The sequence below is a fragment of the Myotis yumanensis genome, unplaced genomic scaffold (genome assembly GCF_028538775.1).
Source record: "Myotis yumanensis isolate MYYU_CA2020_CCGP unplaced genomic scaffold, mMyoYum1.0.hap1 SCAF_11, whole genome shotgun sequence".
In the NCBI taxonomy this organism is placed as follows: Eukaryota; Metazoa; Chordata; class Mammalia; order Chiroptera; family Vespertilionidae; genus Myotis; species Myotis yumanensis.
This window is the reverse complement of record NW_027223762.1, coordinates 41443800-41459627: the sequence shown is the minus strand read 5'-3', so window position 1 is coordinate 41459627 and position 15828 is coordinate 41443800. Positions and strand designations below refer to the sequence as shown.

At 42.9% G+C, this 15828-nt stretch overlaps 1 protein-coding gene across 1 annotated transcript; it reads right to left on the bottom strand.

Moving 5' to 3' along the window:
* Positions 1–58: 58 nt before the first annotated feature.
* On the bottom strand, positions 59–15122 carry PCYOX1 (prenylcysteine oxidase 1). Its single transcript, XM_070429424.1, has 6 exons — positions 14972–15122; positions 13472–13678; positions 12288–12462; positions 4976–5187; positions 4476–4628; positions 59–3734 (listed from the first exon to the last, which is right to left on the bottom strand). Exons 1-6 carry the CDS (start codon positions 15081–15083, stop codon positions 3076–3078), a joined length of 1518 nt encoding a protein of 505 aa, XP_070285525.1. The 5' UTR covers positions 15084–15122; the 3' UTR covers positions 59–3075.
* Between the last annotated feature and the right edge of the window lie 706 nt (positions 15123–15828).

Below are 15828 nucleotides of genomic sequence, written 5' to 3'. Positions count from 1 at the left end.
ACTCTGGCTTTTCCAAGCACAGCTGCATTCCAAGTAGAGGACAAGAGAAAACAGGAAGTAATTCTGTTGCTGTTTATTTTGGACATAAATGGGAAAATATTTTGAATACAAGAGCTGAAATAGAACCCAGAGAAAAATATTCCAGTGTATTGTTCTTTGTGGAGTAGTGATAATACTGCCCATAATACATTCATCTAGTTCCAGTATGAGAGTGTACAAACTGATGAAGGTTATATTTACACAAAGCTGTATATCATAAACCTAACTTTAAGAAGCCTAACAAATGCTTAGGCCTGCTCTTTTTGTGATTTGGTAAAAAGCCTACAAATCTTGAGTCACTTTAAAACTGTAGAGAATGGGGTACATATAAGTGAGTACATAAGGTATTTGGAAAACAACACAGTGGATAGCTTATATGTATCTCTAAAATGGTATTCCTACTTATAGGAAATGTGTTTTGCCAAAAAACAGCTAGAGGGATCAAACCACTTGAGAGTTGGTGTGATGTCCAACATTTTCCAATTTTTTCCATTTTTATTCCAATACATTTTAAATCTTCACTGAAGTTGATAGGTTTGATTTTTTACAACCACATAGAGCTGAATTGTAGAATGGGTTCTCAGTGGGGTTCCTAGACCAGCAACATCACCTTGCAACTTAGAAATGCAAATTTTTATATGCCACTCCAAACCTATTGAAAAATTCAGGTGAGTCCAATGCATACTCAAGTTGCAGAACTGTCTCATCCTGCCTCTGCATCATTTTTACCAGTCTCTTCTGTAAAAAGATGAGTAAATGAGCTGATATTTTTCAACCAATTAAAAAATTCTTTAATGCTGTAACTATTAAAACTAATATGCTTGATATACAGATAACCTGTTTTGCTCTTTGAGGAAGCAATTTCCAACAGATTTCCTGTTGGAAAAAAATTCTTATAAGTAAAAATATATCCCATTGCAAAATAAGTCTACAGATGATAAATTAATATGTACCAGTGTAGCATATACATTCTCTACATATTGTCTTCATTAAAACAATGTGGAAAAAAATAACATTTTAAAAATGAAATTAGAAAACTGACCCTTTGACAAACTAAATATTTAACAGTACATGTTAACTTTTTTGCAAGTTATTTGAATTCACAAGCTTTTACTTGTTCTATCTCTACCTTGACAGTCACTCATGATCTTTGTATTGTACAGTAGATGTAGAACTGGTTCTCAAGTTTGACTGCATGTTAGAATCCCTTGGGAAGCTTTAAAGTCTTACAGGTGATTACAAAGTGCAGTCAAGGTTGAGACTACCATCTTAAGGTTTCAGCAACCAGTTTCTCAAAATGGTACAGTAGCTTAAGAAGTTGAAACATATGCTGGATTTGATCAAGTATGGTGTCATTCTGAATGTCCTACTCATGTCAATTGCTCTAGAATAATTAGTCTCGGTTGTCTGCTGTTAAACTGTCAATGCTTTCTCATTGAAAACTCATTCTTCACAAAATGAATCTGCTTTGATTATGGATTGAATTTCTTGTGACAATTTTAAGGCACTACAAACCCTTTGAAGACATTTCAGTTGCCCAAATCAGTGATTCTCAACACAGGTTGCACATTAGAAACTTTAAAAAGCTACAATGGTGAGGTCCTATCCTCAATCTATTATATTAGAATCCCTAATTGGGGAGCGGGGGGGGGGGGGGGGGGGGGGTGGTCTATCTGTATTTTTTTAAAGTTCCATAGGTGAGCCCTGGCCTGTATGGCTCAGTTCGTTGAGTGTTGTCCCTGCACCAGAAGGTCACTGCTTTGATTCCTGGTCAGGGCACATGCCCCAGTTGAGTCCAATCCCTAGTAGGGGGCATGCTGGAGGCAGCCAATCAATGTTTCTCTTTCACATCAATATTTCTCCCCCTCTCCCTCCCTCTCTATAAAATCAATAAAAACATATTTTTAAAAGGTAAAAATATATAAAAGCTCCATTGGTGAGGTTTTGATAATAGAATGCCAATTTCTTCACATCAATAGCCTATATTTGCTTTTCATTTTACTGGAGTTTTTGTATGACATCTTAAAGTTATACTACTCAGACTTCTGAATTTCATTCCTAAAAAAAAAAAAAAAGGCAGAAGCAATCAAAAGCATCATTCTAAAAGTCAAGGCTTCAGTAATGGGCACATTTACTTGGAAAATGGTATAAATTACTAAAGCCAGGCATAAGATACCAACTCCCATAGCAGATTTCACTATGTGACTAAAGATCACACCAGCTGTAAGCACAAATGAACTAGTCCCCAACTAAAAGATATGTCTTTAAGTTCTTCCTCAAGTGTTCAGCTTAAAATGCTCTAAAGTTTTGTTCAAAATCCAAGGCCTCACCTCTAGACCTATGGAATCAGACTCTCCAGAGGAACTAGGGAATTCCATATGTTTAACAAATTCCAGATGATTCTTATGATCAGACAAGTTTGGAAAACACTGTTGATGGACCTTAAGAGTTACAAAATTTTGGAGCAGGCTCTCTCTGGAACACGCCCATGCTTTTTTTTTCCATCTCAGGCGTGCATCTTTACTTTTCTCTCCTAAACTCTAAGGGTCCTCACAAGACTCGCAACCAGGGGAGCAATGGGCAGCAGCAGTTCATCCAGGACTAACACCCTGAACCCGTCTCCCAGGCCCCTTTTTTCTGACTTTTCGGTGAGCTAACAGCAGCTCTGCCTTGGCTCACTTCTATAACGTTTCTAGGGAACCAAAGCAGAGTACCACCTAGGCTCTCTCCTTTTGCTTCTTCTACCCTAAGTCCTTTTGCTTCTACCCTAAGTCCTTCCTTTGTTTCACAGTCGCCAGCTTTCATAAATGTACTCTGAAAATTACACACACATTTTGGAGATGGCATAAATACAATAGTTACACCTTCACACTTAGACCTTTGTATTTTCCCATGACTCACTGGGATTACTCTTGTTAAACAATGATAATGGCAAAATATCTGATTCAAAATCATCTCTGCTCAGATTGTGTTCTTTTTTGCCAGTGATATTCCATTTGGAACCAGGAGGGGGTGGGGGGGAATGAAAGTGTTATCTCATAGTTCAGTTTTCAGTTTCTCATACAAATCCTCTTGGTCAATCATATCTGTGTGCCCGTTCCAGCGATGATAGGCAAGGAGAGCGGCATTGTGGGCTGCAATGGCACTCATTTCCATGGCACTTGCTGCACACTCTATGCCATTGAGGTAATAAAGTCGATCATGGAGTATGATGGGGGGGCATTTATCTGGAGGCTTATAGTAAGGATATGCATGCCACTGCTGCTTCACAGCATATTCATAGGACAAAAAGAGCTTTAAAAGTTGCTCGTTAGTAAGAGTTTCCGGGGAAAAGGTCTTCCAAACAAAAGCTCCATCTGTAGATGGTTGAGGATTATTATTTTCTTTTACAGGGGACACAATCCCAATGCTATTAATAAACAAATGTGAATTATCAGTGGTTAAGATTGTACTGAGACCAAATTCATCTAAGGCTCTGGAGCTAAAAGAAGTTGAATTCAACTTCCCCTTAATAAAAGTTGCCACTATTTGTTTGTAGTATTGATGGAATTCTTCAATTGGAGGATCAAAGTTGAGAAAAGTTATATTGGACATTTTTCGATTCAATGGAGTGGCCACCAAGACGATGTCATAAAAGCCTGAACGGGTCTCAGATCCAGTTTGGTAGACCACTTCATACATCTTTGTGGGGTTTCCTAGAAGAAATAAGGAAACATACATTTCTTTAGTGTTTCTAATATACTATACTTTATACCTCCTAAAAATAATTCTATAAAAGAAAAAATTCTATATCTTCTTACTCATTTATAGTCCTAAGGAATTAAAAACTTTATCCAATGAATGCATAAATAAGAACAACAAATTGATGTTTCTATCTCTCTCTCTAAAAAAAAAAAAAAAAGACTTTACCTATTAGGATAACTGTCCCAAACTGAGGCCAATTTCCTACTCAGAATAAAAATAATACAAGTACAAAATAAGGAACATTTACTTTTGAGAATAAAATTTTTTAAATCCAAGGAATCATGCCACTGTACTTGAGTACATTTAAGAATATTTCCACATGGCCCTAACCGGTTTGGCTCAGTGGATAGAGCGTCGGCCTGTGGACTGAAGGGTCCCAGGTTCGATTCTGGTCAAGGGCATGTACCTTGGTTGCAGGCACATCCCCAGTAGGGGGTGTGCAGGAGGCAGCTGATCAATGTTTCTCTCTCATCGATGTTTCTAACTCTCTGTCCCTCTCCCTTCCTCTCTGTAAGAAATCAATAAAATATTTTTTTTTAAAAAAAAGAATATTTCCACATGGCACAACACATATAATTTAAAATTCCATCATTTGGAACTGAGTGAGAAATGGAGGAAGAGAGTTTTTTCTCCCTGAGCAATTGTTTTCTACAGGGGAAATCAGGAACAATAAAATAGAAATTCAAGCTCACCTGTCTGCTTGGTTCTTGTTTTCTCCTCTATGTACATTACTGAGCCAGATATAAGGTTGCTTTTGGAAGCCTGAAGGAGCTTTGAACAAACAAGTTTATTGCCACCTTCTACTGCCCAAAGGCCAGAATCAGCACCAGCTAGTGACACTGCCCCTGTCAGCAGTAGGAAAAAAAAGTGTTTTAATTCTAGCTCGGTAAGGAGCCCTCCACCCACTCTCCCTTCCCAATGAGGTGAGTTCTGCTCCCAATGTCTCCACACATTGCCAAATGGCCCCTGAGGGCAAAATCTCCTCCAGCTGAGAACCATTCAACTAATGAAAACTAAGGACACTCTCCCCATAAAAATGCACATCTACATTTACACAATTTTGCCAACAATGTCTGAGGTTTCACAGAGAAAGGTAGTCTTCTCCAACTCACGGCTTAGGTCAGAAGTAACCATAACATCAGGTACGCCCCTCTGTGAACCAATTCTATAACCTTTCCAAGCCTTGGCTTACCTACAAAGCCATTGACATCCATGCTTTGGCCGTAATTGAGCCTGTTGACAGGAGCAATCATTTCATCAAGGAATTTCTTAGAGAAACCTGCTTTCTGTAAGGTTTCAAGAAATGTCCGGTTAAGCATTCCAAGGAATTCGTCCCCTCCTAAAGAATGTAGTAAGCTTTCTACACTACTGAAGGCATAGTCATGAGACTGGTAGCGGTAGATCCTTTAAAAAAAGAGAGAGAAATGGTCATTAAACATCAAACAAGATGTGCATAAATAAGGGAAATAGCACCATAAGAATCACTGACTTTCATGTTTCTCTTTGATGGGTTCCTACTTATCATGTGAGACGCACCTCAGCCACCATCTTCTCCAGGTATCCCAGAAGCTCTCAGCCCTCCCTCTCCCTCTGCCTCCTCTGAAAGTCCACTGTCCTTTGTATAGACTCTTCTGCATTAATATAGTCACCGGGAGCACCTTTAAAGAAGTGGGTACGGGCCCTAACCGGTTTGGCTCAGTGGATAGAGCGTCGGCCTGCGGACTGAAGGGTCCCAGGTTCGATTCCGGTCAAGGACACGTACCTTGGTTGCAGGCTCCTGGCCTTGGTCAGGGACAATTGGGAGGCAGCCAATCGATGTGTCTCTCTCACATCAGTGTTTCTGTCTCTCCCTCTCCCTTCCACTCTCCCTAAAAATCAATGGAAAAAATATCCTCGGGTGAGGATTTAAAAATAAAAATTAAAAAGTGGGTACATCTTATTCTCATTCATCATTGTATCCTCCAGTAAGAGTTAGACATGTCTAAAATTATCATTTATCTTTCCACCAGGCTTAATCCTCTCCACCCAATCCCTATCCCAAACAAAAATAACAGGACACATCTAACATCCTACATGTCATCCTCAGTTCATTCAGTTTCAAACTTAAACATTTTTACTTCTCCCTTCTGCTTCTCCCACCCAAGAAGGAAACCTTATCAATCTCATTTTCCTCTTCTTGAGTCAGGATTTATATTCAAACTACTAAAATTAGTAACTGATCTACCTGCTTCTAGTTTCTTCCAATAATCTCTCAGAAGCCCTAAAATACCTCTTTTATTTTATAATCCACCCACTTAAATTCAAAAAACATTTTGCTTAATGCTGCTTACTAACTAAAAGTCCTGACTTTTTTTTTTTTTTAATCACAGATTTTAAAGCCAAACTCAAGTCTAATTCCTTTGCTCTAATTACAGGTAAAGAAACAAAGAAGTTTTAAAAGAACTTGTTGAGCCCTGGCCAGTATGGTCAGTTGGTTGGGTGTCTTCCTGTGCACTGAAAGGTTGCCGGTTCGATTTCCAGTCAGGGCACTTGCCTGGGCTGTGGGCTCGATCCCCAGTAGGGGGCTTGCAGGAGGCAGCCAATACATGTTTTGCTCTCACATCAATGTTTTTCTCTCCCCCTCTCCCTTCGTCTCTCTCTGAAAGTCAATTTAAAAAAAAATTTTTTTAAATAAAATAAAAAATCACACGTCAAGTAGAAGGCTCAAGCACAACTTGCCCCCTTTGCCCTCAACCCCCACCACCACATATACACACATACTCATGCCCTCAACTTGAGCACACCTGACCCATTCACCAGTCTCTAAATATCTATATATATAAAAACCTAATATGCAAATAGACCGAACGGCAGAACAACCAAACAACCGGTTGCTATGACGTGCACTGACCACTAGGGGGCACGCATGGGACATGGCGAGTGTCGGCCTCAGCAAGATGGTGTAGCAGGTGAGTGGGGGCGCCAGACTAAGGCGGGGCGCCAGTTGTTGTCATCGGGGCAAGCCTCTGGTGGTCACTGAAAATTCTTTGCTCCCGTGCACCGTGGTCCCGCCCAGCGCTCACACCTGTTGCTGGCGCCGGCGCCGGCACCGGCCCCGCTCTCACCCGCTACCAGTGCCAGAACCACTGCTCACACCCACTGCCAGCGCCGGCCCCGACTGCTCAGTGCCGTCAGTAGGTGCAAGGGGCAGCCGCCAGCCCCGATCACTCCTCAGGGTTTCTCCACCTCCCCCTGCTCCTGAGGGGTGATAGGGGCTGGCAGCTGCCTCTTGCAACTGCTGCTGGCGATGGCCCCACTCACACCCGCTGCCAGCGCCAGAGCTGCCGCTGGCACCTGCTGCCAGTACCCAGCGCTGGTCCTGATTGCTCGGCGCCATCAGCGAGTGGTGGCTGCCAGCCCTGATCGCCTCTGAGGGCTTCTCCACCTCCCCCTGCTCCTGAGGGGTGATCGGGCAGCAGCCGCCACTTGCACTGCTGACAGCGCTGGCCCTGCTCAAACCCACTGCTGGTGCCAGCCCCAATCACTCCACACCATCAGCAGGTGCGAGCAGGGCCAGCGCAGTCAGTGCGTGGGAGCAGAAGCAGGAGTGAGGGCTGCTGGCAGAGAGGGGACCAGGGACCGCAGTGGGAGGGGCCGGGCGGGGGTGCAGAGGATGGGCCAAGACCTGTCCCTGTGCCCACTGCAGCCTTGCAGCCCATAGTTCCTTTCAAGGTGCATGAATTCGTGCACTGGGCCCCTAGTGCTCTACATATTACTCCCTAATATTGTACTACCTCTTTCCTCCAACTGGAATACAGTTCCCATTCCTAAACAGACAACAGCTACACTTCCTTCAGAGCTTGAATCACACCTCCTCTGCAAAGTCTTATCCAGCCTCTCAGTCCACAGTGAGATCATCTCCCCAAATCCCATAAAATTTAGAACCTATTAGGGTAGCCAAAGGAGGTACACACAAGGCCAAAAGTGGTAAGGAATTATAAATTTATTAGGTCATCTGGAAAACCAGATGGGCTGAGCCCCAAAATGGCACCAGCACCCAAGGATGGGGAGTCAGAGGTTTTGAGGGACTCTAGGCGGGCTTTTTCGGAGGGGAACTCTCTGGGTGGGTCTGGATCCTGGGAAAGATAATGGTCTTAGCAAGTGGAATGTGATCTAAGTGAAAGGGAAGGTCGGTTGTGAAGTGATCTGAAGGTCAGTTCCCAGGGAAGGGGGTATCAATTCAATTATCTGATCAGTCCTAACAGCACCCCTGCCACTCATGCCTCTCATTCAGCACTTAGACACTACAGTGTATGATTTAATTTTTAGAAAATACCACCTGACATATCTCTGTACTTTATGGACTTAAAAGAATGTCCATATAAATTAGTTCATACAGTAATTCAATACATAATTTTTCAGATTCCCAGTGATACAAAAATGAGAAAGACATGGTTCCTTTCCCTCAAGGAGCTTACAGTTAGAAACAGGTAATAAGGTATGCACAAATATATGAAAAAAAAAAGGAAGAAATAAGTGCCAAAGAAATATCTTTATCAAATATCTTTATCAGTGATCAAGAGAAGAGAGTTTTACATCAACTTTCTTCTACAAAATAAACTGTATATTTTTAGAGAGCAGGGGACAATGTCATACCCATTTTAATATTACCTACTGTCTACCAGTGTACTGAACAAAATGTTGAATAAATTTTTGTGGGGAAAAATAATATAAGTGCCAAAACTGAGCACCTAAATAACTCCTTCCCGACGTATCATTTGGCCTCTAGGACCTAGGAACTTGGAAAAAGTAGGATGAACTGAGTTCTTTTAGAAAAATAATCGACTGAATATCTCATAAAATGAAGAGTGGCTAATGTAAAGTGACCAGTGGCTAATGGTCAGCATGACAAAAATAACATGTGATGTTATAAAAAATTATCCCCCATCCAGCGGCATGGCTAAGTGGTTGAGTGCTGACCTATGAACCAGGAGGTCACAGATTCCGGGTCAGGGCACACGCCCAGGTTGCAGTCTCAATCTCTAGTGTAGGGCATGCAAGGAGGCAGCTGGTCAGTGATTCTCTCTCATCACTGATGTTTCTATCTCTCTGTCCCTCTCCCTTCCTCTCTCTCTAAAAATCAATAAAAACATATTTTTTAAAAAGTTAGACATGTATCTGGCAGTTTCTGCTAATCAGATTGCTTATACAGCTCTTTTTCTTTTCAAACTACATTTGTATAACTCTTAACATTTACTCATTCATTTATTCACTCAACTATTTATGGAGGATCAACTTTGATTCAGGCAATGTTCTAGGTGTCAAAGATGCAGAGGTCAGTCAACATAACAGAGAAAGAAAAAAAAAAAACCTGCCCTAATTGGACCTTGTGTTCTAGGTAGGGAAACAGGTAATAAAAACATAAATAAATGTGAGGAAATTACATAATTTAGAAGCTGATAAATATTGAGGAAAGTAAATCAAAAAGAAAAATTAGGCCCTTAGCCAATGTGGCTCAGTTCACTGGGCACTGTCCCGTGCACCAAAAGGTTGCCAGTTCGATTCCCAGTCAGGGAATCAACCAATGAATAATACATAAATGAATTGAACAACAATACAATCTCTCTCTCTATCTATCTATCTATCTACCTATCTTCTCTCTCTCTCTCTCAAATCAATAAATAAAAATTTTTTAAAAAATCAACTAGTGAGCCCTAGCTGGTTCGGCTCAATGGATAGAGTGTCAGCCTGCGGACTGAAGAGTCCCAGGTTAGATTCCAGTCAAGGGCACATGCCCTGGCTGCGGGCTCAATCCCAGGGGCGTGCAGGAGGCAGCCAATCAATGATTTTCTCTCATCATTGATGTTTCTATATCTCTCTCTCCCTCTCCCTTCCTCTCTGAAATCAATAAAAAATATGTATATATTTTTAAAATCAACTAGTGAATGCATGAATGGGTGGAGCAACAAATCAATGTTTCTTTTGCTCTCTCCCACCCTTCCTCCCTTGTCTCTAAAATCAATAAATTTTTTTTTTAATATATTTTATTGATTTTTTACAGAGAGGAAGGGAGAGAGATAGAGAGTTAGAAACATCGATGAGAGAGAAACATCGACCAGCTGCCTCCTGCACATCTCCTACTGGGGATGTGCCCGCAACCCAGGTACATGCCCTTGAGCGGAATCGAACCTGGGACCTTTGAGTCCGCAGGCCGACGCTCTATCCACTGAGCCAAACCGGTTTCGGCAAAATCAATAAATTTTAAAAAGGAAAAAATTATACATACAAGGTGGCACGGCATCTGATGCCATTGGAACTGGATTTTCCTGCTGAGTGTGTACCACCATGCCACCTACCTTCTTTAAAAAGAGACTGCCTATCTCTACACAAATTCTACTTATTTTCTTTTTTTTTTTAAGTGTCAGAAATTTTATTAAAGTTAACACTCCACAAGGTCATACAAATCAAACTGATAAAAATTCCAGGCATACAAACTATCATCTCTGTTAACATGCCATCTTTCATCTTCAAATGTCAAAAATGAACTTGTTTTAATGATACAAAAAGTCTTTAGAAAGTCAAATCCACTGTCCATTTGTGTTGGGTAAGAAACCTATTGTCTTCATTCATTTCATGAAATCCATGTGAAAAGAACCCTGTCTTGTATATTATCACAGCACTCTTGTATTTCCCACTGTGAACTGCCAAGTTGAGTTCTCAGTGGTAGGATCCATTTGGAACTCTTCAAGCTGCCTGGGTGTAAATGCTTCCACCAATATCTATTCCCTTGTACTGGCCTTTTAGAGATTCCATCTCAGGATTCACATTTTAGCTATATAAATTACAGACTTTCCCAAAGATTTACTATATCCTCAAAGATAAAACTCCAGTCTCAGTCTTCAAAATAGTTTGTCTCAAATAAAAAAGCTGCATTTGTTCAGAACTAAATTTAATTTTAAGCTCATAAGTTACCGGGTCCAAACACGGCTGATGGGACCTCGAGGTCACCCAGAGGATTCCCCGGTTGAGCAGCAGGCCTGGCGACTCATGGTGCCTCTGCCACGGGACCCAGGCCCTCCTGGCACAGCTTTCCACTGGTGGCCCTGCGACCAACTGCAGCGAAATGCTAATCCCCTACTCTACCTCCTTCCCCTTGACCACCCCAAGCCCCAGGTCCCCGTGCCTCTATATATTTTCTTAGTTATGGATTTACTGCTTGTTGCTCTACTATAATGTATATTCTTTGAGGGCAGGGACATGTTCTAGGTTGTATATCCTCGGGACCTAGAATAGTACCAGGCACTTAGCAGGCACATATGACATGTAATTTTTACCTTTTTAATAATTATTTTATTATATTGGAATAGTCATAGTAATCAAATATTAACAGCATTTATAAGTTCAATATCTCTAGCATCTAGTGAACCAACCTGGGGTGGGAGATGGGGGTGGGCCAGAAGGGGTCAATGGGGGGGGGGGGGGCATATGTAATACTTTCAACAATAAAGATTTAATAAATAAATAGATAAGTAAATAAATAAAATAAGATAAAATAAAAATAGTAAACCAGCCCTGGCGGGTAGCTCAGTTGGTTAGAGCATCATTCCCATTGCCAAGGTTGTGGTTCCATCCCTGGTTAGGGCATAATCAAGAGTCAACCAATGAATGTATTAATAAGTGCAACAACAAACTGATCTCTCTCTCTCTCTCTCTCTCTCTCTCTAAAATCAATAAGTAAATAAAAATTTTAAGTAAACCAGCATAAAAATTAGCACATGCCAACAGCCTTAAAAGAAATAGGTTACATTTTTCAAAATTACACTGGTTATTTTATGTTATTTTTTCCCAATTACCAAAGTAATGTGCGTTCATACACACAGACAATTCTGAAAATACAGAATATAAAAAAAAAAAGAAAGAAAAAGAGGCACTCCCAGGACAGTGCTGGAATTTATTATCTTAATTTAAATTCTTAGGGCACAGAACTGATACCCTACCTCAGGTTGCTGGCTCACTAAAACATCATGTCACAATTAAAGTCCACTTTTCTGATCCTTTCTACAAGCTCTTCCACACAGGACCTCATTCATCTAATACGTAACACCAGCACAGTGAAGTGAACAAGAGTGAGGACTAGAGTCAGCCTGCCCAGGTAGAATCTCTGGCTCTACCACTAATAGCGGGGTATACTTGCACACTTGAAAGTTCTCCATGCTCCACCTTCCATAGCTGCAAAAAGAAGCTAATAAATAGTACCTACCTCGAGAGCTGTTATGAGAATTCAGGTTAACATTTGTAGAGCATTTAAGAGTGTCTAGCAATAATAAACAAGCATTTGCAAAGTACATGTACAGAAGCAAAAATAAGCTGCCCTTTTAATTTCCAAGTGGATCGTAGTTTATACAAAACATTTTGCCTAACAAATAAGCCTTCCAGTTAGGTAGAGAACTGTTCCAAGAAACCATAATTCCTAATGATCATCTAACCAAAAGGTCTTAGGGTTAAATGGAAGGGGAAAACATTACCTCATAAACTTGTCTAATACATCCTCTACCCACATGTGCATTCGAAGGGGCTGAAATCCATACTGCCAAATTAGCTTAATTATGTTAATTATAAACCAGCTGCTCTCCTCAAACACCAGAGTGTCTCCGTTAGAGACCCCTATGAGGCCACCAGAACTCTGAATAGTAGAGAGACCTGCAAAAACAGAGAAAGGGTAGCCAAGTCAGTAGTGTCTATGCTGATCACATGAAAGGTAATCTGAACTTACTGGGGACACTCTGAAGTGAATTCCGGGTTTCCCCTTGTTCTCAGGAGATATACCAAAGGAGCACTATCTTTAGAATAAGTGATATGATACACTCACTACACTGTCCAAAAGCAAATTCTCTTAAAGATGGGTCATGCAGATATATCAAAATTAGGCTGGCTATCTTTAGTCTGAAGAGACTAAAAAGTCAAAGGAAAAAGCCAGAGTATCAACTGAATTCAACTTAAAAACAGAAACGGCAGGCATGAATCTTTGCAGCATACATTGCTCCTGGCATAAATTTCTCCCAATTGCCCTCATGGAGAAAAGAGGCAGGGGAAGCATCCACAGGAGATACGGAAGGTGGCTAAGGGAAAGGAGGAATCCTAGGACTGTGAAAATAGTGCTTTGCATAACTGGCTATTTCAGATAACTGGGAGGAGGCCAATATTACCCAATATTCCTTGAGAAAAGAGCCTGCAGAGGCTTGCCAGATTTCCCTCACAACCTGTCCAGCTTCTACACTGGTAGGAAAGTAGTCAAATTTCTGGTTTCTAAGCACATGTCTGTACCCATAGCTGTGTGAGTGACGTTAAGCCAGACACAAGCTTCTGAGTCTCATTTCCCACTATGAGCTCACTAGGTTTCTGCTAACCCAAACCATTCTTTGATTCAACAGAAACCCACAGGTTGAAGAACTGACAAGAGCAACCATCCCCATCCCCCCAACACCATGGCTGTAATTCCAGCTAACTTAAGATACTGATAACTAGTGTCCCATTACAGGGGAGTGCCTCCTAACCGAGGCAGTACCAACTGCTAGAAGGAAAGTGAGGCAAGAGTTTCACCAACTTGTCTGTAAAAGACAATGAACAAGGTGGAAAGGTTTCAGCTCCCTATATGATAAAAAATATCCGTGGATGGTCACACAGAAAGCTCTAAGACCAAATTACATACCCAGGTCCTTGACAAAACGCTTCATGTGCAGATTTAGAGGATGGATGACAGAACCTCCTGCTTCATATTCTTGCCCCTGTAAAGTAATGGTGGCCAGGCGGCCCCCCACCTCTCCTCTTTCAAACAGGTCAATCTTCACATCTTTCCCAAATTTCTGCCGCAGATAATAGGCTGCTGAGGTGCCACCAATTCCAGCTCCAATGACGGCTATGGAGGGAAAAAAGGGAACAGTGTATTTCACTCTTACCAGCTTTGTGGGTTTTGTTGTTTTTGAAAGACCATTAAGCAATAACAGATGTTACTTAAGGCTATTATGAACAATTTAGGGAAGCCAGGATAGGGGAAGGCCAGTGAAGATAGAATTCTGAATCTGGACACAAACACTGACCTCGGACAAAAAGTGGCAGTAAATTAACTTGCCAGCTGACATTCATTTGCCAGATGCCCAGAGATTCTCACAGTTCTTTGTGGAGGCACCAATGGGCCTGCACAACCTTTTTTGTGCCCAACTCATGGGAACAGAGGAGATGGGTCTGTCCAGCATACATTTTTAAATAAAGGGGCAGCCATTTTTGCCTAGATTTGTTGTTTCCTTAGTGTAGACAGGACAATGATCCCAAAGAGCAGTTTTAAAGGGAGTAAGAAACAAAGCAGCTGAAGCCGGTTTGGCTCAGTGGATAGAGCGTCGGCCTGCGGACTGAAGGGTCGTAGGTTCGATTCCGGTCAAGGGCATGTACCTGGGTTGCGGGCACATCCCCAGTGGGGGGTGTGCAGGAGGCAGCTGATCGATGTTTCTCTCTCATCGATGTTTCTAACTCTCTATCTCTCCTCCCTTCCTCTCTGTAAAAAATCAATAAAATATATTTTAAAAAATAAAATTAAATTAAAAAAAAGAAACAAAGCAAAGCAAAACGAACAGGAAGCAAACGCACACAAAGACAAAGTAGAGAGAGTGCAATATTTCAGCTGTGCAGCAATCCTAGGCAGGGAAATTGTGCAAGCCAGGGGCCTGAGCGCAGGCCTACGGCAACAAAGCGGAGAGGGGACGGGGGTTTCGCCCCGGTGAGGGAAGCATACGGGGTCAGCTAGTTCACTGCTCCATGTGCTGAGTCGGCGGGCGCCTGTCATCTGCAGAGCGAAAGCGGCCTGTGGCTCTAAGACAAACCAGGGGACCGGCCCCCCAAAGGAGCAGCAGGGAAGGCGGCGAGAGGGCGAGAGGGCGAGAGGGCTCCTCCACCACCAGGCTTCCGAGACAGGGGCTGCAGGGAAGCTTGGAAGGTGCTTGCCCGCCCGCGTGGGTCCCCTTCCACGGCCCATTCCTCAAGTGGGCACAGCTCCGGGGCACCGAAAGCGACACTGAGACGCGAACCGGCAAGATCACAACAAGCGCAGAGGGCTCGGCCCGCGCGACCCAGTGCGGGGCCTGGTGCACCGGGCAGCCGCCGCCCGGCGCAGGGCGCACTCCCGCACCGCCTTCCGCGCCGCCCCACGGTCGCCTACCGATCTTGTCCGGCGGGGCCTGCAGCTCGGTGCTCCCGGGGCACACCCAGCTGCACAGCAGCAGCCACAGCCCCAGAAGCGAAGAGACGCGTTCCCCCGCTGCACGACTCATGTCTCCCGGATCGCTGCACTCGGGAGCCCCGGAGCGCCACACTGAGCTTCAGCTCGCGGCTGCGCGGCTGCGTGCTCCGCCCGCCCCGCCCCGCCCCCTCGCCGGCCCCGCCTCCCCCGCCTAGGTTTCCCGCCCCCTTTGCCAGCACCCTGACACCTCCGTCCCACCCATCCCTTCCAGGAGCTCCAAAAAGTCTACCCTACTTCAAGGAGACACCAAAGGCACCGGAGGAAGCTCACCCAGCTCTCCTTCCTTCCCATCTGTTTGGATGAAACACCTTATTTCTTCACTAAGGTCCTCTTCTGTCCCTTTAGTCACTCCCTCTCAAACAATGCACACAGCTAATCCCTGTCTAAAACAGACCAGTGGAGCTCCAAATACTTATTGAGTGATCACTACTAGGATGTTCCGGGGATTGTTGGGTAAGTGATGAATGGGTACATGATGTTATGTGAAAGGGAAAATGATGGCGACCTGGGATGGGCTCCAAGGTGAAGGAAGTGAAAAAGAGTGTACCCATATATATGGTGGAACATTAAGCAAAGCATTAAAAAGAATGTAGGACCTGTAACTATTGTCCTGGTATTGTTAGGTGAGAAAATTGGTGGCGAAGTGGAGAGTACTATACGACCCCATTTCTGTAATTAAAATACCCCACCCATCCAGCCACCCAAAAAGAAAATAAAAATCAGTATATGAATATGAAGAGCAGTACAGGTGGAAGGAAAACAAGTTGTATGAAAGA